The sequence below is a fragment of the Dipodomys merriami genome, unplaced genomic scaffold (genome assembly GCF_024711535.1).
Source record: "Dipodomys merriami isolate MVZ:Mamm:240054 unplaced genomic scaffold, mDipMer1.0.p SCAF_33, whole genome shotgun sequence".
NCBI classification, from domain to species: domain Eukaryota; kingdom Metazoa; phylum Chordata; class Mammalia; order Rodentia; family Heteromyidae; genus Dipodomys; species Dipodomys merriami.
In genome coordinates, this window is record NW_027204826.1 from 17,284,436 (window position 1) to 17,307,038 (window position 22,603).

Sequence of the window (22,603 nt, forward strand, 5' to 3'; positions counted from 1 at the left end):
TTGGTACCCCAGGAAGGACAGGGTGAGCAGGAAAGTCTGTCACCCCACATGCCCTGATAAACACGTCCACACAGCTTGGGGGAGACTGAGCTGTAGCAGTGGAGGCCCAGAGTTCACACCCAGCCCCGCACTGCACTGCACTGCCACCACCGCGTCAGCATCCTGGAGTAATGATCGCCGTGCTCCTCCTGCCCAGAGCCACCCCAGCAGCCGGCCAGGGCAGATGGAAGCCACGGAGGCCGGGGCCTCTGCCTGACACCAACGGCTGTCCACCTGACCACCCCGTCCTGTGACACAACCACCCCGTCCTGTGACACGCTCACGACCACCCCGTCCTGTGACACACAACCACCCAGTCCTGTGACACGCTCACGACCACCCCGTCCTGTGACACAACCACCCAGTCCTGTGACACGCTCACGACCACCCCGTCCTGTGACACACAACCACCCAGTCCTGTGACACGCTCACGACCACCCTGTCCTGTGACACACAACCACCCAGTCCTGTGATGACCACGGCCGCCCAGTCCGTGACACAACCACCCAGTCCTGTGACACAACCACCCCGTCCTGTGACACAACCACCCAGTCCTGTGACACACAACCACTCAGTCCTGTGACACGCTCACGACCACCCCGTCCTGTGACACGGCCACCCCGTCCTGTGATGACCACGGCCGCCCAGACTGTCTTTCCCACTGGCCCAGGTGCACTCAGCCCTTCTCTCGGATTCACGCGTGTGTGTCTGTAACTAGCACTTGGGGTCGCGTGGCAGGCAGTGGCCGCGACCCCGGGTCTGGGGTTCCGCCCGCAGTGAGCAGTTTCTCAGGAACGCGGTCGCCCGCGAGCCCCAGCCGCGGCCTCCCCGCCGCAGGCCGGCTTCGGAGCCCGGGGCAGGCCGGGCGCCCGGGCCGCGGGGCGGAGCTGAGGCCAGGTCTGCCGCCCCGTGACCGCGGCCGGCCGGGCCTCCGGCGCGCGAGGGGGCGCTGTGGGCGCCCGTGCGGACCCGCCCCGAGCCCCGCGCCACCGCCATGGGCTCCGAGGCCGCGCGGCTGCTGGAGGCGGCCGACTTCGCGGCTCGCAAGCACCGAGGGCAGCGACGGAAGGACCCGGAGGGGACCCCCTACATCAACCACCCCATCGGTGGGCGCGCGGCGGCGGGGGGGGGGGAGGGAGGGAGGGGTCCGGCCGGCGGCGGGGGGGAGGGGAGGGAGGGGTCCGGCCGGCGGCGGGGGGGAGGGGAGGGAGGGGTCCGGCCGGCGGGGGGAGAGGGGAGGGAGGGGTCCGGCCGGCGGCGGGGGGGAGGGGAGGGAGGGGTCCGGCCGGCGGGGGGGGGGAGGGAGGGGTCCGGCCGGCGGCGGGGGGGGAGGGGAGGGAGGGGTCCGGCCGGCGGGGGAAGAGGGGAGGGAGGGGTCCGGCCGGCGGCGGGGGGGGGAGGAGGGGAGGGGAGGGAGGGGTCCGGCCGGCGGCTGGGGGGGAGGGGAGGGAGGGGTCCGGCCGGCGGCACGGGGGGAGGGGAGGGGAGGGAGGGGTCCGGCCGGCGGCGGGGGGGGCGGCGCCCCCGGGCTGACCCCGCCCCGCTCCGCCCCCAGGCGTGGCCCGGATCCTGGCGCTCGAGGCCGGCGTCACCGACACCGCGGTGCTGCAGGTAACCGGGGCGGGGCGGGGCGGGGCGGGGCGGGGCGGGGCGCGGGGCTGAGCCGGGGCGGGGCGGGGCTGAGCCGGGGCGGGGCGGGGCTGAGCCGGGGCGGGGCGGGGCTGAGCCGGGGCGGGGCGGGGCTGAGCCGGGGCGGGGCGGGGCTGAGCCGGGGCGGGGCGGGGCTGAGCCGGGCCGTCCCGTCCCCAGGCCGCCCTGCTCCACGACACGGTGGAGGACACGGACACCACCCCGGAGGAGCTGGAGCTGCGCTTCGGGGCGCAGGTGCGGCGCCTGGTGGAGGAGGTGACGGACGACAAGGCGCTGCCCAAGGCCGAGCGGAAGCGGCTGCAGGTGGAGCGCGCGCCCCACGGCAGCCCGGGGGCCCGGCTGCTGAAGCTGGCCGACAAGCTGCACAACCTGCGGGACCTGAGCCGCTGCGCCCCCGTGGGTACGCTGGGCCCGGCCCCGGGGTGCGCGCGCTCGTGAGCGCGCCCCGTCCCGCGGACATGATGCGCCCCGTGGGTACACCCCCCCGTGGGTACGCTGCGCCCCATGAGTGCTGACCCCCATGGGGCCAAGCCTCAAGCGTCACAGAGGGGCGGGGGGGGCACAACTCCCGGAAGCCATGGCACTGCCCTGCACCACGCCCCACAGGGACCCCGGCCCGCGGGCGCCCCACGCGAGCACGTCTGCCCACCCTTCCGCAGGATGGACAGACAGCCGAGTCCAGGAGTATTTTGAGTGGGCGGCGCAGGTGGTGAAGGGGCTGCAGGGCACCAGCCAGCCGCTGGAGCAGGCGCTGCAGCAGCTGTTCCGGGAGCGAGGGCTGGTGCTCTGAGCAGGGCCAGGGACCTGGCCGCGCCGCGCCGCGCCCATTCTCACCGCAGTGCCTTCGCTCAGCTCCGACATCAAGACTAAAGGCGTCCGCGGTTCCTCACTGTGGGGGGAGGGGCGGCTCAGGTGTGCCCCATCCTTGAGCTGCATTTGCTGCCCTTTCCCAAGTGTCAGGTGCTTGCTGCTCTGTAAGGCGGGCCTGAGGCGTCTATAAAGGCTGATCACAAAGGCATTTGGAGAATAAAAGCACTTGTGGGTGAAGATGGGAGTTGTTGCTGCTCCAGCCCTCGAATGCCAAGCAGAAGCTCTGAGCCCTCTGAGCCTGGCATGCTCGGGGAGACAGGCTGTGTGGTTGTCAGGTCAGACTGTGACACCCAGGTGCCTATTAACATGGCTGAAGAGCTGGCGATGTGGCTCCGTGGTAGAGTGGCTTACCTAGCATTCGTAAAATACTGGGTTCCATTCCTCAGCACCACATACACAGAAAAAGCCAGAGTGGCTCAGTGGCTCAAGTGGTAGAGCGCTAGCCTTGGGCTGAACAGCTGAGGGACAGCGCCCAGGCCCAGAGTTCAAACCCCAGGACTGGCCAGAATAAACGCCAACATGATTGAAAAGGATGCCACAGTTGGCATCTCATTTCTCCCCGGGAAGGTAAGTGGGGCCTGGGGAAGGGCCCCTCTGGGAGGGGATGCTTGGACACGTGGTCCCGTGAGGGGGGCGGGGAGGACAAGTCACCCAACTTTGAATGGAAAATAGTTTCAGGAGAAACTATACCAAAGTGGTATGCTATGCCCTAGATTTTTTTGTTTTCAGTTATGAGGTTTGAACTCAGGGCCTGGGCGCTGTCCCTGAGCCTTTTCACTCAAGGCTAGTGGTCTACCACTTTGAGCCACAGTGCCACAACTGGTTTTCTGGTGGTTCATTGGAGAAAGTCTCATGGACTTTCCTGCCTCGGCTGGCTTTGAACTGCGATCCTGCAGATCTCAGCCTCCTGAGTAGCTAGGATGACAGGCAGGAGCCACCAGCCCCCTGCTCCACATTCCATTCTCAGTGGTACTAGAGTTTGAATTCTGGGCTGTAAACCTGCCATGTAGGCACTCTCCCCCTTCAACTACACCCCTGTACCCCTTTGTTTTTCTAATTGTGGAACACAGTCTTACATTTATGCCCCTGCCTGCTTCCTATTTGCACTTCCCAGAGAGCTGAGATTTAGATGTTACATTATGAATTTTGGACATTTAATAAACACCTCCCTACCTTTTATTCTTTTAATTTTTTCTGCTCTCTGAAACCAAGTCTTGCTGTGCAGCCCAAGCTGGCTTTGAACTCTCGATCCTGCTGCTGCCTCGGCTGGGATTTCAGGCTGCACCTTTAGAATGCAAACATGAAGTCTGTCATGAGGTGCTTGTTTCACAAAACATCAGGAAAAAATTAAGGGGTGGGTTCTCCGTTCCTGCTGTGCCCAGGCTGTCTCCTGCCTCCTGCTTCTGACAGCAGGCTACAGGTGTGTGCCACTGTGCTCTGCAAACCGTCCTTATTCCTTCTGCTTGCTTTTTTGTACTGGGGATTGAACCATGCACTCTACCACTGCTCATAATACCCAGCCCCTTAAAAGGCTTTTTGTTTTGTTTTTTGTCAGTCATGGGGCTTGAACTCAAGGCCCAGGAGCTGTCCCTGAGCTTCTGTGCTCTACCAAGTGCTCTACCACTTTGAGTGGATCGTGCTCTACCATTTTGAGTCATAGAAAAGTGGAAGTCACTTTTCTGGTGGTTAAATGGAGATAAAGATCTCCTAGTATTTCCTGCCCGAGCTGGCTGTGAACTGTAATCCTCAGATCTCAGCCTCCTGAATAGTTTACAGGCGTGAGTCACCAGCACCTAGCCCCTTAAATGTGTTAAGGTGCTGGAAAGGTGGCTCAGTGGTAAAGTGCTTGCCTCCCATGCATGATGCCCTGGGTTCGATACCTCAGCACCACATAAACAGGAAAGCTGGAAGTGGCGCTGTGGCTCAAGTGGTAGAGCACTCGCCTTGAGCCCAAGAGCTGAAGGATAGCACCCAGGCCCAGAGTTCAAGTCCCACGACCAACTGACCGATCGACCAAGACACACACACTAAGGTAAAATGTACATAAGGAAACTTACCTTACATTTGTGTGCAGTGGGAGGCACTGAGTGTACTTAGTGCTGTGCCACCATCATCGCTCTTCACAACCCTTTCATACTGCAAAACTAAAACTGCACACCTGAACCTCTCCCAGGCCTCTCCGCCCACCCTGGCAATCACTGCATGCTGCTTGCTGCGTATGGATCTGACTACACTGCAGCTGTCCTGGGGTTGGATTACTGTGCCATGTTTTTGTCCAGGTAGGAGCAGGAGCCTGAATTTCCCTCCTTAAGGTTGCAAGTTCAATTCTATTGGGTGGGAAGGCTCTTTACCAGCGCCTGGGTCACAATCCCCAGGACCTGCCCACCTCTTCATTGCTCAGGAGAGAAGTCTGTCTCCAGTGAGTTCTAAAGGCCCACCTCTTACGGTACTGGACATTGGGACCCGCTTGAGTTCGAGAAGACAGCATCCCCTCCTCCACCCAATGCCAAGTCTCACACCTCAGCTGTCACTCCAAATGCTAAGCAGTGCTCATCCTGACCCCCAAGGCTTCCAGTGTCTGGCTGCCTAAGTATGTGAACTCTCTTTCAGTTCAACTTATGTCCCACTAGGGACAAAATGTCGGGAGCCAAAGTAATCTTGCCCATCTCCCGGACCACGGCAGTCTCCAGCTGGACTGCCTGCCGCGGCACAGGAGGCCCCTGTGCAAACCATCCCTCTTCTGGTGCTCCTTCGCAAGGAGATTACTTTGTCCCCGCTGCCAGCGACTGGTCCAAACCCAGGAATGTCTTCTCCGGTCCTGTCCTTTGAGGCAAGCTCTGCCCCGAACACGGCGGCCACCCCAGCTCCCCAAGTCAGGACAGGATGGAAACTTACCACACACTTCACTAAGCAATCCCGCACACGAAGGATGTCACCGCGCATCTAAGACTTTTGGAGGTAACATCCTTTATTCTGATCTTTTCTAGATGGCTCTGAATCTCCCCCGTCGTTTGATTACAATCATCCGTCCTTGAGCAGCACACCACCTTCTTTACGGACAGGCTCGGGGCTGTGGCCCGAGGCTGCCTGCTTGCGAGGGCCCAGGCTCAGCGCGGCAGTGGTCTCTCCCACCGCACGAAGGTCAGGCTTCGGTCCCCACGGTCCACAGGGCCCAGCTGCCACTGAATGTGCAGGTGGCAGCCGGCAGCGCCGGTGACTCCATGGGGACTGAGGCAGGCATCCCCTCCCTTAGCTGACACTGTGGTAGTGTTTATTTTCTCCTGTGTCACTTAGGTTTCATGTTATGCTTAGAAAAGACCTTACGTCAGTGAAATTGTATTTTCTTGTATAATGTTCTACTCTTATTTTTTTCCCTTCTACCATTTGTTTCCGTGCAGGTAGTGGCTTGAACTCTCGTTGGTTTTTCATGGCTGGTGTGCTACCCACTTGAGCCCTGTCTCCAGTCTGGCACTTTTACTGGTTAATCATGGAATTTACTGACCAGTCTGGCTTCAAATTATGACCCATGAATCTTAGCTTCCTGAACAGCTAGGGTTACAGGTGTGGCCACTGGCGCCCAGCTCTAGGTACTATTTGTTAAATAATCCATCTCTTCCCCACTTAAAGACACTTACCACACATTAAACTCCTATGTGCCTGGGTGTTTCTGGTGCCACTGAGCAATGGGAATGCCACAATGAACCCAAGACCTTGGGGAATCTGGAGGGCCCAGTGCCTCGCGCAGCGCTGGTGCCCAGCCAGCCCATCACCATGGCCAGCAGCGCTGTCTCAGGACTCACGAGCTTCACACCTGAATCCCGGAAGTAGCGAGGCTTGCTGGAATTACACTGACCTTACGGGCCGGTTTGGGGGAGAGCACCGGTCTCTGTAGAGCATGGACAGCACTAAGCAGTGTACCAGATTGCAGGTGATTCTTTTAAGCATTTTGGGAGGCAGATCTACAGTGGCAGTGTGACTCTTCCTCCCCTGACGTGGTGGAGGGCCGGGACGCCGCTGGCCGCAGCTCTGGGTGACCTGTGGTGTGGGAGGCTTCAGCGTGCCCTCACCGCCCGTTTCTGACAGACCTCTGTCTAGATTAGGGTGTGCCTGTCTACTCAAGGTCTCCATGAAGGGTGAGCTCAGATTTTACGAAGCATCTCCTCAGGTCTCTATTAAGACTGTTCTCTACGCCCCCACGCTGAGCCGCCACAGGCCCCAGGAGGCTTCCAGCCGGGCTGCGCACAGTGTGAGAGCTGTGGGTGGCCCACACAGGGGCCGTGGGTCCTGAAGGTTCACTTTCTTGCCAGGACTGAAGCCCCATGGGGAGGGGCTTAGGGGTGGCGTGTGTGCGTAAGGGAACACCCCTGGGGGTGGTAAGGGGTGGTGGTAAGGCCCAGGGTCTGGTCCCTCTCGCAAGCCCACGCAAGAGCACGCAGACCCAGTGGCAGCCATCACAAAAGCAAAGGCCATGGGGCCCTGGGGAAACAGGGATTCCTCCTCCTTCCCCACTGCTACAGGGTCACACAGGGCCCTGGGAGCTAGCTCTCCTGGCTGGAGTCACTCATGCCTTCCTGACCTCTGCCCTCATCTCTGGGGCCTGTTCTGGGGAAGGCTGGGTGCCTGGGCCTGGGCCCACCTGGGCAGCCTCCAACACAAAGGCAGAGCTTGGAGCGCCCGGCCGGCCCCAGGACCTCCTCTGTGCACGTCACTGGTGTTGGCCCTTTCTGCCCCAAACACAGAAGCAATAAACAGCACGAGGGCGGAGCCCAGTCTGTCAGGGCTGGGACATCACCCCTTGGGGTCCGACCCAGTCTCTGGGGAGCAACTTGCAGGCCCAGGGCCTAACCCAGGCGGAGGCGGAAGGTGGCGACCTCCATGGGCTCCACGTACACATCCGTGCTGTTGGACGGGGCGGCCAGCGGGTAGAGCAGCGTCAGGGAGGTCGGCTGGAGGAAGCGCACACCCAGGCCGTGGAACAGGCCCCCCAGGTCTACCTGTGGAGACAGGCAGGCGCGGGCTCACTCCGGACCACATCCTCCTCCTCAGAGTCTGCCCCGAGGGCCGGGTGTGGCACAGCGCTGGCTGAGGGCAGGGCCCGGTCCTAGCCAGGGCCTGGAGCCACCAGTGGGGCTCTCAAAGGGAGCACACGGGCTCTGAGGATTAAGATTTCTGGAGCTTTCCGTGAGCTGTGTACAGTCTTCTCAGAGAGCACAAGTTCTTGGGCTCTGCACCTTCTCTGGGAACAGCCCCTGCAAGCCTCAGTAATGGAGGGCATGTGATGGACTCCCTCTCCCTCCAGCAACTGCCCAGCTCAGGGGTTTCCCACCGCGCTGGCGCCCGCTCACCTTGCCGTGGCTCGTAGTGCAGTTGAAGCCCAAGTTCTTGGCCTCGAGGCCGCAGTCAAAGCCCTTGCGGTGTAAGATGAGGGCGGCATCCTCCGAGGGCAGGGAGTCGTCCTGGGGGCACAGGCAGGCTGTGGATGGGGCGCCCCTGCCGAGGGGGCGGGGCGGGGCGGGGCTGGGCGGGGCACTCACCTCTGCGGAGAGCGTGCGCAAGTTGAGCAGGTGAAAGTCGCAGGGCAGAGCAGAGGCCAGGGGTCGGAAGGGGTGCAGCGCGGGGCTGGAGACCCGACTCCCCGCCACGGGCAGTGTGAGCACCGGGGTGTTGAGGAACGCGGAGGTCAGGTGGCTGAGGAGGGATGGGTAGCTGCTAGAGAGCTCGTCTCGGACCTGCAGGAGGGACCAGGACACGGGTGAGGGACCGTACCAGGCCAGGCAGACACTGGCTACCTTGCCTCAGGCCCTGTCCCCCCAGCCTTCACGTGTGGCCACTTCCCATGCTAGTCACCTCAAGAGAGGCGAAGGAGGCTAACGCAGGGAGGTCCTGGTGGCACGGGTGGCACCCACCTCCCCCACTACATGCGGTACGAGCTGTGGGCGCTGGCAGCAGCTCTGACTACAGAGAGCGCGCGTGCACTGGTACACCACGTCATCTGCATGACCTCTCCCTTCCCCTACACACAACGCTCCGTTTGGAGCAAAGTCAGGCTGGTGAAGGCAGAGAAAGCCATGAGCAGGGGGAAGTAGACGGGACATGCTGGGCAGGGGCGGGCAGACAAGAGGAGTGGACCGGTGCAGCTGGGAGGGGGCTCCAGGCTGCACGAGGGGCTGGGCACATGGGAGATGCCCCTGCCACAGCCTAGGAACGGAGCCCTGCTCTGCCCTCCCAGCCTCCTGGGCCACACCCAGGCCCTGCGCTCCGGTCCAGGCCTTGTCCCTACTTTCACCTCACTGCCGCGGGTGCGCCGCTCCAGCAGGAGGCGGAAGTGGTTGCAGGTGACCTTGTTGTCCTTCAGTCCCTGGCCTAGGCCCCGGTTGTCATCCTGCATTAGCCGCCGGTCCAGGATCACCTCCAGCTGTCCTGTGGAGACCATAGGGAGCCACGGTTACCACAAGCAGACCCTCGCTTGGGAGGAGGCCCCCCACAGGCCCTCACGCGGAGCCCAGAGGGGCACCATGGAACCCTAGAGCTGGGAGGGCCAGGGGGGGATATCCCCACTCTCAGGACCCGCTGACCCCATGGCTCACCACTGGACTCAACAGTGGGACCCAGGCCCAGGGCCTGGCAGGCACAAAACGGAGCCGAGTGGGCTGGGTACTAGTAGCTCACGCTATAGTCCTCACTACTCAGGAGGCTGAGATCTGGGATCATGGTTCAAATCCAACCCAGGTAGGAAAGTCCATGAGATGCTTATTTCTAATTAGCCACCAAAAAGCCAGAAGTGGAACTGTGGCTTAAGAGAAAACACCCAGGGGAAAGGTGGCTCAGTGGTAGAGCGCTTGCCTTGCATGCATGAGGCCCTGGGTTCGATTCCTCAGCACCACGTAAGAAAAAAAAGAAAAAAGCCAGAAGTGGCGCTGTGGCTCAAGTGTTAGAGCACTCGCCTTGAGCTGAAAAGCTGGGGAACAGCGCCCAGGCCCAGAGTCCAGGCCCCACAACCGGACCAAAAAAAAAAGAGAGACCACACCCAGGCCTTGTGTTCAAGCCCCAGGACCCACACACAAAAAGAAAAGATTGAGCCAGTAGCAGTACATGTCCTGCTGGGGATGGGGGTCGGGACCTGGCGGGGGGCGGGGGTGTGTGTGTGAGGGGCACTGTAACACTGAGAGCTGCTGCTGAATGTACCCGTGGCTCTGCCTCAGGCACCGGGGAGGGGGGAGGGGGGAGGGGGGAGGGAGGAGGGAGGAGGGAGGAGGGGGGAGGGGAGAAGGAGGAGGGGGGAGGGAGGAGGGGGGAGGGGGCACTGTAACACTGAGAGCTGCTGCTGAATGTACCCGTGGCTCTGCCTCAGGCACCGGGGAGGGGGGAGGGGGGAGGGGGGAGGGGGGAGGGGGGAGGGGGGAGGGGGCACTGTAACACTGAGAGCTGCCGCTGAATGTACCCGTGGCTTTGCCGCAGCACTGGGCCCTTGCCGGACTTCTGTCCTCCTCTCAGTGCCCTGAACAATGACAGACCGTCACCCCAAATCCTAAAGTGAGCCCCTCGTAGGAAAAACCACCACTTAATACACAGCGTCAGAGGAACGGAGGGAGAAGAGCAGGCAGGGACGCGGCCGGCAGGCAGGAGCCAGTCCTCCACTGGGGACACAGCCCCGCTCGCGGCGGACACAGGCTTCCAGTCCCGCACTGGAGCCGCCACCCTTCCCCAAGCAGGGAGGGGGTGGGGCGGGAGAGAGGAGGCAGATGGCAGTAGGGGGCTGGGCTCTAGATCACCACTCACCGTCACCGAGGCTGGAGACACCCAGGGCCTGGGCCGTGTGCAGTGTGAGGCGTTTCTGCGCGTCCTGGATGTAGGCCATGACCGGCATGGGGTAGAAATTGGCCTGCAGGGGCAGCTTCTTTAGGTACCGCCGGGGCTGGATCTACAGCGCAAGGCCAACAAACCCGTCAAGAGCATCTGGGCCCGTTTGACCTTGATGGGTCCCTAGTCTGGAGCTCCCCCACCCCCACCCCTCTCTCCTCCAGTCCTTTCTCCATCAGGGCGACCTTCTACCCTGGCCCTGTGCCCATGATGCCCCTGGGGCCTGGCCTAGCCCAGCAGGCACCTGGAAGCCGTTGAGGTCCGTGAAGAAGGTGCCTTGGCTTTCAATGTCCGTGTGGATGCGCAGGGCCAGCTCCTTGTTCACATAGTCCCGGATGTCCACCAGGAACGACATATCCAGCGACAGCCCCTCCACCCCTGGCACAGGCACAGAAGGAGGGAGGTGAGCTCGGACTGAGACTCTCCAGGAGCCAGAGCTGAGCTGGGCCCTGCCCCCCACTTCCGCACCTCCCAGGATGCCCGTCCCACACGAAACCTCTGGGGACGGTGTGCAGACAGGAGGCCTGCGGCACACAGCCCATGCAGCCTCCTCCCGTCCGCGGGGCTCACCCGGCAGGTTGTAAAGCCTGACGACCTGGCGAACATGCTCATAGTTGGTCACTACCTCCGAGAAGAAAGGACCTTCTGTCACCCGCAGCACAGGGGGCTTCTTGGGGGTGTAGGGCTGGAGAAAGAGCAGGTGGGCCCTGAGCTCCTGCACAGACGGCAGCGCAGAGGGCTGGGCCCAGCTGACAAGGAGAGCTCTCCCCAGAGGCTCTGCCTGGAACCCGGGCTGAGGGGCCAAACCCAAAGTTTGAGTTACATTCCACCAACCCCTAGGGGCAGCAAAGACAAAGGCCCCTGGAGGCTGCCAGGACCGGGGGACGTCTTTCGGGTACCTTTGCCTCGCCATCAGGCAGGAAGAGGTAGGCCCCACTCTTGTCTTTGGATGCGCGGGTGCCGTAGACGAGGAACTTCATGTCCACCCGCTGTTCCTGCTCCTCATCCACCCTTCGGATGCTCTGTTAAAGAACACAGCCCTGACCCCTGGCCCCACACCAGCATGTCAGGCCTGCCCCCTGGAGGGCACAAACTCACTTCCCCAAGGTGCCAAAACCAGTGCCAAACCTTGTCCTTCAAGGCCCACACGTTGAGGGCTGGTTCCCAGAGGAGCCGTACTGAGAGGTGATGGGGATTCTCCAGTAGAGGAGAAGCCTAGCAGAGGTGGGCCTGGTGGGCCTGGTGGGAAAGGAGCCTGGTGGGGGCGGGGCCTAGCAGAGGCGGAGCTGGTAGAGGCGGGGCCTAGCAGAGGTAGATCTTGGGGGGGCAGGGCCTGGTGGGGGCGGTGCCTGGCAGAGGCGGAGCTAGTGGACTCAGGGTACTGAGGCCTCAACTCAGGAACTTGCAATTGCTAGGTAAGGGTTCTAGTACTTAACTAAGCCACATCCCAGAACCCTAGCAGGGGGTCTCAGGCTGCCTAGAGGCACATGTTTAAAAGGCAGGCAGAACCCCATCCCTTTCTCTCTTCTGTAGCCTGGTTCTGAGGGGCTTTACTTCATAGCCAAACAGTGGTTCTACTTGATCATGTCCCAAAACTTCCAAAACTCAGCCAAAATCAATCTTTTCCATTTGTCAGATGACAAACTCAGGAATCTGGAACCATGACAAAGCTGCTTCCAACACTGCTGGCTTGAAGCCGAGTTGGCCCACATGCTGGGCACTGCCAGTTCTGCACAGCCCACTGGTGCGCATGCCCCGCCCAGCCCGCCCTGGCCCTCCCTCACCGCCCCTGGCCCTTTACCTTGAGGAGCCCGGTGAGGCCTGAGAACCAGACCTGCATGTAGCGGTTGCTGATGGCAAAGTCACTGGGGCTGGAGTCCATGACACGGAGGGGGAACGCGTCGTGCCGGCTGACGGCCAGCTTCAGGCCGTGCAGGTATACGAGCACGGAGGAGGGCAGCGTGTGCAGCCCCTCCACGTCCGGCTGCAGCTGCAGCACGCCCAGGCCCAGCGCAGGCAGGCGCATGGGCACAGACACCTGCAAGCACAGGAGGGGTGAGGAGGAGGGGTGGGAGGAGGCGGGGCGAGGGAGGATGGGGAGGAGGGGTGAGGCGCTGACGCTTGAGCCAAGTGCAACTCCACTTGCAGCCTGGGGTTCCTGTGCTGAGACCCCCGCCCACCCCCTCCTCCGAAAGCGCCCTTCCGGCTGGGCAGACGTCATCGTCTCAATGACGCCTGGAAAACTGTGGAGGGACACCCACTATGCTTCCCACGAAGCAGCGAGGTGTTGTACACCTATCATTCCAGCACTCAGGAGCTTGGCGAGTTTAAGGCCAGCCTGGCCACAGAGGGCGCACCAAGATCCTGCTCAAAACAACAGAAGATTTAAAAGCTGGATATGATGGCTCACCCATGTAATCCTAGTTACTTGGGAGGCTGAGATTGGGAGGATCAAGGTTTGAGGCCAGCCCAGGCAAAAAGTTCATGAGACTCCATCTCAACAGAAGCTGGACATGGTGGTATATGCCTGTCATCCCAGCTATGGCGGAAAGCATAAATAGGACGATCACATCCCAAGCAAATAGCAGGCCCTACCTCGAAACTAAGTGGAATAAAAAAGGGCTAGAGATGTGGCTCAATAACAGAGCACCTGTCTAGCAAGCATGGAGCCGAGTTGAAACTCCAGAACTGCCCCTCCCCCCACGTCCCCCAAAAGCAAGCTCTCACTAACAAATATTTGTGGTTTTTGTTTTGTTTTGTTTTTTGGGTCCGGTCGTGGGGCCTAAACTCTGGGCCTGGACGCTGTCCCTCAGCTCTTTAGCTCAAGGCTAGCGCTCTACCACTTGAGCCACAGCGCCACTTCTGGCTTTTTGCTTTTGGCTTATGTGGTGCTGAAGAATCGAACCCAGGGCCTCAGGCATGCAAGGCAAGCGCTCTACCACTAAGCCACCGTCCCAGCCCATTAACAAATATTTGTAATGCTGTACAATATTCCTATAGCTAGTTGGGAAGCTGAGGCAGGAAGATCACTTGGCCCTAGGGTTCAAGACCAGCCGAAGCAACAGAAAGACCTATTTCACAGACACAAGTGGTAAATGGTTGTTAGTGAACCGTCACTATCATCCACATACTAACCTTCACCTTGTCTTCAAAGTCAGACTTAAACGGGAGCCTGCCCTGCCCTAGGGGCAGCCCCCTCCCTTCCCCATGGGACGCCCAAGAAGAGGCCGTGGATGAGGCAGAGATCAGGGCTCACCTGGTAGACGTGGGGAACCATGTCGGTGGCGGAGCTCCAGTGCGCACTGATCTGCGCGGCCAGCGGCTGGCCCTCCTCAGTCAGGACCCGCACGCGGGGGGCGTCCACCAGCACCGACACCACACTGAGCCGCTCCTGCTCCAGGGGGTTAAACAGCACCACGAACCTGTGGGCAAAGCGGGGCTGACCCGGGAGCTGCGTGGGGGCAGCCGCCAGGACGGGCTCTGCGGGGCTGGCAGGCTCTGGGACGGGAGCCCGGGAGCCCGGGACCCCATCACGGCCTGGCTCACCTGGGGGAGGAGCCCAGCTGGACCACAGTGCGCTCGGGCAGGGCATCGTGACTTAGGCGGGTGTCATCCTGGAGTCAAGCAGGCAAGGAGGGGGTTCCGTGAGGGGCTCGGCCTCCTCCGCCCCACTGGTGCTGGCGGCGGTCCGCCAGCCGCCATGCGCTCTCCCTCCCACCCTCCCACCCGGGAAGGACCGCAACTCTCTGGACGGCACAGCACCCACCATTTGGAGGAAGGGTGCCTCAGGGTCAACGTGGTACGTGTTCTTGTCCGCCAGCACCAGGTAGTGAGCAGCGTTCATGATGACCTGCTTCAGGCCGACCAGCGAGCGCAGCAGCCTGCGGGCAGGAGGGGGTGTGCGGTGGGCAGTGGGCAGGAGGAGACGCACACGGTGGATGGACAGTCCTGGCCAGCCCTCCGGCCCCCACCGGCGACAGGGAGCGTGTACCTGACCCCGTAGTCCACCACCACCGCTTCCTTGGCAGTGCCGGTGATGGCATCATGATGCTGGAAGAGTCCGAGCGTGCGCCGCGCTTCCGTCAGGAGGGCGAAGTCGGAGAGCGGGTACTGCCCGGCCAGCCCGGCGCGGCGGGCGTGAGCCGCAGCCAGGCTGTGAAGAATCTCTGCCCCCCTGCCCACAGAGGCCAGTCAGCGCCCACCCCTGCCCGTGGCCACCCATGCTGGCCAGGGCCTCCCTGCCTTCCACGGCCTGGGCTCCCGCCCGTCCAGCCGCACCCCGTGAGCCATATAAGAAGGAGTTCCCTACAGGGCGCCCGGTGTGTGTGAGGGGCTTTCCCGCAGGGGCCCGGTGTGTGTGAGGGCCTCCCCGTGAGATGCACAGTGTGGGGGGGGTGAGGGGCTCCCTGTGAGATGCACGGGGGGGAGGGGCCTCCCTGTGAGATGCAGGGGGGGGAGGGCAAAGGACCTCACCGCAGGTGGCCTTCCAGGACGCGGTCCAAGCTCTTGTAGAAAGGCCGAGAAGTGTAGTAGCCCGTCCAGTAGTGGTCCTCTCGGTCGGCATAGGAGAAGAAATCGCCGCTCAGCGTGGGGAAGTCGGGCGGCCGGGCCCCAGGCTCCACGCCCGTCCTCTTGTACAGCGCGTCGAAGTACTCAGAGAGGGTGCCGAACTGAGCCTGCGGGCCGCCAGCCCCGTCAGCGTGGCCCCGGGCCCTCTGGCCAGCAGTGCGGGGCCAGGACAGAGAAGGGACAGAACAGGAGCGGGTTGGGGGGGCCCCGCGCCCCGCGCCCCGCACACCTGCACGTGCAGCTCGGGCTTGCTGTTGAGGAAGTCGAAGAGGCGCTGGTAGTTGAGGAACTGCGCGTCCCACTCCTGGGGCTTATCGTAGCGGAAGTCATCGCCCAGCGGCACCAGCAGCACCTTGCTGCGGAACAGCTGGGACTTCTTCCGGTACTGGTCCAGGAGCAGCGCCGCCCTGCGCGGGGAGACACGGCTGGGACCCAGGGCTGCCCATGGCAGCAGGCCTCCTCCACCTGCGGGTGGCCCCGAGTTGGCCCAGCTGCCCGACATGGGGAGGGGGCAGGCTGAGGGCGGGACGCACGGGCGGGGCCGCGGGGCCTGTCACATAGCGGCCAGTCACTATGGTGTCCCGTGTCACTCAGGTCCTCTCCCTCCTGAGCTCATGCTTTTCTTGTGTTTGTTTTGAGGGTTTGGGGGGGGGATTAATTGGAGGTAAGAATATCATAGGGACTTCTGTGCCTGGGCTGGCTTTGAACCTCGATCCTCTGATCTCAGCCTCCTGAATAGGTAGGACTGTAGGTGTGAGCACTGGTGCCCAGCTTCCTTTCTGCCTATGGAGTGGTGCACGTGGATCGGCGCTGGCCAGCTCGCTCTCCCGTGCAGTCCAGACCCCGCTCACAGCAGGCAACACCGGCCTTGTCTGGGCTATTCTGAGTCAGGGAGGATTAAATGACCAGAGCAGCTTTGGAGATTAGCCGTGTTCTTTAGCCCCAGGTTCTTGTCTGCAATGGGCGTTTGTACTTCTGGAAACAAAGGGTCACTTTCTTCACCGTCTGTCCCACTGCTCAGACGCAGGAAACCAAGCCTTCTGACACACAAGCCAGTCCAGCTGGTTAAGACTCTTGTTTCTTCTTCAGTGCCGCTAGTGGGGCCTGACCTCAAGGCCTCCAACTCTTGCTCAGTTTTTTCACTCAAGGCTGGTGCTCTACCACCTGAGCTACAGCTCCATTTCTGGCTTTTTGATGGTTAATTGGAAGTAACAGTCCCCAGAGACTTTCCTGCCCAGGCTGGCTTTGAAGGGTTTTCCTCAGATCTCAGCCTCCTGAGGAGCTAGCATTACAGGCGTGAGCCACTAGCATAATCGAACTTGTTGTATGTTTAAAGTGCTGGCTGTGTCATACTTGAGCAGCACATTTAAGCTCCCCGTGTGTGTGTGTGGGAGGCTAGTTTTAGAGTTGGTGCCGTCTCTGTGCTGATACAGGCTGTGTGCCAGGACCACGTGAATCTGGGCGCGATTCCGGCCCGCTGAGGACGCTCCCAGCTGCTGGGGCCAGGCGAAGGCTGGTGAGCCCAAAGCCATGGCAGAGCCGCTCACTGCTGGCTGCCAGCTGGCGGTGGCAGCTTGTTAAGACACCAGAAAATGCCCCCACCAGGGAAATGAAGGCGGGAACAGCGGTTCCCTGGTGCCGGTCCTGTTTTCCAGGGAGACACTAAAGTACCCCTGCCACGGCTCTGAGGCCCTGAGCTCAGCACCTGTGCCCGCCCTGTTCTGCTGTCAGCTTTCCCCACATGGCGCCACCCACCCAGAGGCCAGGACGCCTGACTCCTCCAGGGACCGGAACCACCACGCATGCCCAACAAGGGCCGGCATGTACCCAGCTGTACCTGTCGGCCACGTTGGCCTCTGTGATGGCCCGGGGTGGGACCTTCCATGGGCAGTTGATGCGGCCCCCAGGAAGGCGTTTGAAGTCAAACTGGCAGCAGATCTTGGGGTCGGGGCCACAGGTGTGGGGGACATCGTAGCTGTAGAAGGGCATCATGTGGCACAGGATGTCTGTGCTGGAGTCCGGGTCTACAGAAGACACAACGGGACTGTGAGCAGGCTCGGGAGCCAGGGCCTGGCCGCAAGGGCGCAGTCTCTGATAAACAGCCGCGCCTGTGCGAAGAACGTGCAACCGAGGGACAGGACGCGGGCCTCCCTCGCAGGAGATGCACACGGGGCACCCCAGGACCCCCCCAATCAGGAGAGACACCCTCAAGTCAGGGGTCCTGCCTTCAGCATTCCTCCCTGCTTCCCCCAGGGAGGGCCCGCTGCCCCAGCCGCTCCCCCGCCGGCCTCACCCCATGTCTGCCTCCACATGAACTCCAGGCTGTGGGTGGCGGCAAAGTGCTTCTTGATGGCGTAGTGCACCCTCTGGATCAGCATGCTGGTCAGGTTGGCGCGGCGCAGCAGGTAAGGCATGGTGGAGCTGTATCCAAAGGGGTCCACCGCCCAGCCAGAGCGCGGGGTGGCACCTGCGAGGACGCAAGGCCCTGAGCCCTCTGGCCCCTGGGGGGTGGGGAACCCCTGCCCCTGCCTCGCCAGGCGCACCGGCTCACGTGGGCCATTCTCTGCCAGTTCCCCTTACAGCACCTGGCCACAGCACTCAGCCTGGGGTGAGGCGCGACCTACCGAGGTTCCTCTCCAGCCACTGGTGGCCCTCGATGAGCTGGTCGATCAACGCGAAGTAGTGCGAGTTGGCCTCATCCGGCATCACCCAGCCTCCCGTTGCGATCTCCAGCTGCCCGTTTCCCACCAGTCTGAAGGGGAAGCCTGGCGGTGAGGCTGGGCCAGGGACACCCCCTCCCCACAGTGCCAGAGACTCCCAACCCAGGACCAAGAGCTCATACACCCTCCTCCTCTCCAGTGCACCCCCACATGGTTCTGCCCTGGCTCAGCACCCTGGGTGGTCCCAGGAGAAATGCCCATGCTTCCTCTTCACTCCTGCTCAGACGACTTCCCTTTCTCTCAACACTGGTGACATGTGAACCCCCACCCCTCACCTCCCTGACTGCTCCAAGCTGCTCCCGCCACCCCAGGGCTCGATGGCAGCCCCGGTCACCTCCCTGACAGCCGCCCACCTTCTCACGGCGGCTCTCTTTTGGGCACTGATGTTGCCCCACCACTTGGCGAAGAAGGAGACTTCCGCCCAGAGGAAGCGCCGCCGCGGGTCCTCCTGCAGTTTGGAGACCATGCCGTTGAGGATGTGCTGTGTCTGCTCCGTGTAGTACTTGTCGAAGGTCTTGATCCAGCCTGGGGAGCCGACACCCGTCCCCTGAGGACGCCCGTCTTCCTCCACTCCCCTCGTGGGTGGCGGTGCAAAGGCCGGCCCCACGCCCGACTCCGGCCAGCCCTCACCTGGGTCGTTGTGCGAGTGAGGCACCACAAACACCTGCAGGTCCTCGGCGTCCCAGTCGCTGGGGCTGTAGGAGATGTCGAAGCCCTGCCTCCACACCCCACCGTCCACGTTGTCGTACGGCAGCTCCTCTGACACCGCCAGCATCTGCCGGGAGGGAAGGCGCTCAGTGCCCCTGGGGGCACCCCAGCTCCCCCGCCGGCCCGGCGCTGCGGCTCACCTGCAGCTCTGCCTTCTGGCCCCTACCCCCCAAAGCAAACTGGCAGTCCTGGGGGGAGATGGAGAGGAAGCTGGGCCGCGGCTCTGGGAGCACCACCCAGGAGCCATTGGCCGTGTGGTAGGGCAGCAGGGCGGGCGGGCCTTCGGCATTGGCCGTCAGCTCCAGCACCGAGTCCTTGATGTGGCTGATGATTTCGTGGTTCTCCTCCAACAGCTGCTCCAGCTGCTCGATGCGGTTCTGCAGCACAGAAATCTGACTCTGCCGAGACACCAGAGAGCCGTCACCCACAGCTCCCTAAGCCACAGAGACTCCAGCACCCACCACGGCTGACGGCTCCCTCCTTGACCACGTGCTCCACGCACAGGTCTAACGAGGACTCAGATCTGCACGGGTGGAATGCGGTCTCTCTCCATATCCCACATGCCTGTGCTTGACGACCTGTGCTGCCAGTCCACAGCCCGGCACTGAGGAAGCCTGCCCAGGAACTTACTGGGAAAGAATGCTACAATCGATTAGCAATGTCTGCCAAGAATTCAGGCCAAGAGCAATGCACATAGCTGTTTCTTCTTCCTGCTTTCTTTTTGACATTACTACTTTCCAGTTCCTGTTGGGGCTGGGGTATAGCTCAGTGGTGGAGCATGTGCTCTGGGTTCCATTCCCAGTGTACCTCTTTCCCCCAAGAAAGCCACAAGTCAGGTCTTAGACACACTCTCAGCTGGGCGCCAGTGGCTCACGCCCATAATCCTAACTTATATATCTTCATAGCTTATCGACTTCAAATAGGACTTCAAGATGCCTAATCACCTATTACAAAAGAAGTAACTAGTTCCACGATCACACCCTCATGATCGTCTTCTTAATCAGCACATTAGTCCTATACGTTATTTCACTTATACTAAGGACTAAACCACAACAGTACTATAGATGCTCAAAAAGTAGGCACTATTTGAACCATTCTCCCAGCTATAATCCTAATCATAATTGCTCTACCTTCACCTAAGCAGGAGGCTGAGATCTGAGGATTAGAGTTCAAAGCCAGCCCACGTAAGAAAGTCCATGAGACTCTGCTCTCCAATAAACCACCAGAAAACTAGAAGTGGCACTGTGGTTCAGGTGGTAAGAGTGCTCACTGAAGAGCTGGGGGACAGTGCCCAGGCCCAGAGTTCAAGCCCCATGACCAACAAAAAAGAAAGAGAGAGAGAGAGAGAGAGAGAGAGAGAGAGAGAGAGAAAGAAAGAAAAGGAAAGAAAGGAAGGAAGGAAGGAAGTCAGTCATGTCCTGGGCTGACACGCCTCTCCAGGGCAGCAGCCTGAGCGCAGGAGATTCACTCACTCACTCACCCGGGGGAAGTTCCCGCCGTTCTGGTGTCGCGTGGGATCGTGTTGGACTCGATCCAGCATCAAGTACAGTGAGAACACAGCCACACAGAAAATAGCAGCCCCACAAACTGTCACCTGCTTTTTCAGCTTCATGCTGGCCGCACAGGCACCTGCCAAGGACACGGGACTCAGCGAGAGCCGACCTGCGGCACGCACGCAGCCCCTGCGTGGCCTTCCCACCACGCTCCAGTTCCCAGGCCCGTTCCTGAGAAGCACCTGCTGGTCTGACTCCAACAGAATGCAAGCTCGAAGCACCAAATCCCCCTCCCCACAAAAAAAGCACTCACCCCCACCCCCGACCTTGAGACTCTAAAAGCACAAATAAGTATCTGAGGCTGGTCAGGCCACTCCTTGCTGGGAAGTAACACCTCCTCCACTGATGCTGGGAGAAGCTATCCAAGATAGCAAGACCCAGTTTCTGCCCACATTTGGATACACCAATTGCAACCAGTTTCCTGGAGCCTGCCCATTGGTTGGCTGGTGGTAACCGTGAACTCCTGGTCATGTGGCTCTCAGATGGCCACACTGGGCTCTATTTTGACTTAGAGACAAGAGGTCAAAGCTGGCAGGCTTCTGCCCTGTCTTTTTCTTTTTGTCAGTTGTGGGGGCTGAACTCTGGGCCCGGGTACTGTCCCTAGGCTCTTCAGCTGAAAGGTTAACACTCTACCATAGGAGCCACAGCACCACTTCTGGCGTTTTCTGCTTATGTGGTGCTGAGGAATCAAACCCAGGGTCTTATGCATGCAAGGTAAGCACTCTACCACTGAGCCACCTTCCCAGCCCCTGCCCTGTCCTCTTGATTCACAGTGGCATTCAGCAGGAACAAAGTCTGGTGCTGATCCTGTCTCTCAACAAAAGCAGAGAGCTCTGGTGCTCACATCTGTAATCCTACTCACGAGGTGGAGCCCTGGCATATTGTGGTTCAAATCCATCAGGGACAAAAAAGTCTGCGATTTCACCTCCAATTAACTAGCTTGAGACATGGAACTCAAGCCCCGGTACCAGCACAAAAAGGTGAAAAGAAGCTAGGCACTAGTGGTATACACCTGTAATCCTAGCTAATGAGGAGGCTGAGATCTAAGGACTGCAGTTCAAAGCCAGCCTGGGCAGGAAAATCTAGAAAACCAGAAGTGGTGCTGTGGCTCAACGTTAGTCTTGAGCAGAAAAGCTCAGGGACGGTACTGATGCTTGAGTTCAAGTCCTGTGACCACCCCCCTAAAAACAGGAAAAAAGAGGGGAGGAAGAAGGAGGAAGAAGGAGGAGAACGCAAGAGCCAGGCACTGGTGGATCGCGGTCCCAAGCCAGCCCGGGCGGGGAAGTCCGTGAGCCTCTTTCCTCCAGCCAGCCAAAAGCCCAACGTGGGCCTGTGGCGTGAGCCCAAGGGGTAGAGCGCCAGCGCCGGAGGCCGGGCAGCGCCAGGCCGTGGTGCAAGGCACCCGCGCGTGCGCACGCTCTCGCACAGGCACGCACGCACGCACGCACACACGCAGATGCTCACGCTGCTCAACAGCCGCTCGCGCTCCCGGGTCGGCGGGCGCGGCGGCGCCCAGGCGGCTCAGGGCGCACTCGAGGCCGCAGGCCGGGCGTCCGCTGCGGCCGGCGGGGCGCGGCCTCCCCCGCGCGCCCTCCTTAGCGCCGCCCGCTCCCGCCGAGCCCCGCGGTATTTTTAGCCTGGGCCGGCGGAGAGCGTGGAGCCGGGCCCCGGGGGCCGCACTGCCGCCGGCTCCGCGGGCGGCCTGGCCCCGACCCGGCCCGCACCGGGCCTCCCCGCTCCCGACCCCGCGGCGCCGCTCCCGGCCCCGAGCCGCCCCCGCGCCCGCCCGGCCCGCTACCGTCCGCAGCCGGCCTCCGCGCCGCTCCGGGCCCCGCCGCAGACGGACCGCGCCTCACATCCCCGGCCCGGCGGCCCGCGCGCCCTCAGAGACGCCGGCCGGTGTCGAGCGCGCCCACCGGTCGCCCCGGCCTCGCGCACCGCAGCCGCGCTCCCGCGGGGCCAGAACCGCCGGCGCGCGCAGGCCCCGCCCCTCCGGCGCAGGCGCGCAGGCCCCGCCCCTCCGGCGCAGGCGCGCAGGCCCCGCCCCTCCGGCGCGCGCAGGCCCCGCCCTGAGCTCCGCCCCCGAGCTGTCAATCTCGGGCGTCCGGGAGGCCTCACTGCGCAGCCGCCGAAGCCGCCGTCCGTTGAGCGCGGCGCTCCTCCCAGAGCGGTCACGTTACCGGACGGTGACATCTCAGCCCTGCCCGCCTCGCCAGCGCGACCCGGAGAGCGTTCCCGCAGCGCGGCTCCCGCATCCGGGCCCCTGGCCGCGCAAAGGCGCCGCGGACCGGGCCCTGCGCGCCGAGGTCGTCCGCCTTTCCAGCGCTGCTGCGGTGACCGTGGCCACGAACCCTGAACCCCGCGCCGGCGGCCGCGTGGCTCGCGCCGGCGGGCCCGCCGGGCAGTGGGATGGCGAGGCCGAGCCTCCGGCCCGACTGGCCGGCTGGGCCTGGGGGGGAGGCGCCGCCGCCCCGGCGTGGACGGACCGGGGACCTTTGCACCTGGCTCAGCCTTGACCTGCGCCTGGCTGCGGACTGCCCAGGCCTCGCAGGCCTCGAACCCACCATCCTGGCAGTTCTAGGAAATGTCGCCACAGCCTGAGCTCTCGGGCTCTGCCGGGTCTGTGGAAAGCTG

At 62.0% G+C, this 22,603-nt stretch overlaps 2 protein-coding genes across 9 annotated transcripts; one reads left to right on the top strand and one right to left on the bottom strand.

The window, feature by feature from the left end:
• Positions 1–961: 961 nt before the first annotated feature.
• On the top strand, positions 962–6,221 carry Hddc3 (HD domain containing 3). Of its 5 annotated transcripts, none has more exons than XR_011376592.1 (6): positions 962–1,145; positions 1,595–1,650; positions 1,849–2,089; positions 4,733–4,838; positions 5,170–5,517; positions 5,958–6,221. XR_011376592.1 is itself a non-coding variant. In XM_070043301.1 (5 exons), the coding sequence occupies exons 1-5, from the start codon at positions 1,034–1,036 to the stop codon at positions 5,554–5,556; spliced, it is 525 nt and encodes a 174-aa protein (XP_069899402.1). In that variant the 5' UTR covers positions 963–1,033; the 3' UTR covers positions 5,557–6,221. The 5 variants fall into 5 exon arrangements, 3 of the variants coding, with proteins under 3 accessions (XP_069899402.1, XP_069899403.1, XP_069899400.1); XR_011376593.1 differs by lacking the exon at positions 5,170–5,517 and adding an exon at positions 4,961–5,149 and having other exon boundaries at positions 964–1,145; positions 5,547–6,221; XM_070043301.1 differs by lacking the exon at positions 5,170–5,517 and having other exon boundaries at positions 963–1,145; positions 5,547–6,221.
• A 260-nt stretch (positions 6,222–6,481) lies between these two features.
• Positions 6,482–21,929, bottom strand: Man2a2 (mannosidase alpha class 2A member 2). 4 transcript variants are annotated; one of them, XM_070043289.1, is made up of 23 exons: positions 21,768–21,929; positions 19,897–20,045; positions 18,557–18,814; positions 18,339–18,483; positions 18,062–18,233; positions 17,613–17,740; positions 17,282–17,455; positions 16,826–17,012; positions 15,218–15,395; positions 14,893–15,095; positions 14,411–14,593; positions 14,186–14,300; positions 13,966–14,033; positions 13,676–13,841; positions 12,221–12,457; positions 11,319–11,441; positions 10,990–11,104; positions 10,664–10,797; positions 10,339–10,480; positions 8,846–8,979; positions 8,094–8,288; positions 7,905–8,015; positions 6,482–7,553 (listed from the first exon to the last, which is right to left on the bottom strand). In XM_070043289.1, exons 2-23 carry the CDS (start codon positions 20,026–20,028, stop codon positions 7,401–7,403), a joined length of 3,453 nt encoding a protein of 1,150 aa, XP_069899390.1. In that variant the 5' UTR covers positions 20,029–20,045; positions 21,768–21,929; the 3' UTR covers positions 6,482–7,400. The 4 variants fall into 4 exon arrangements, with proteins under 4 accessions (XP_069899390.1, XP_069899387.1, XP_069899389.1 ...); XM_070043286.1 differs by having other exon boundaries at positions 7,905–8,288; XM_070043288.1 differs by lacking the exon at positions 21,768–21,929 and adding an exon at positions 21,434–21,494 and having other exon boundaries at positions 7,905–8,288.
• Between the last annotated feature and the right edge of the window lie 674 nt (positions 21,930–22,603).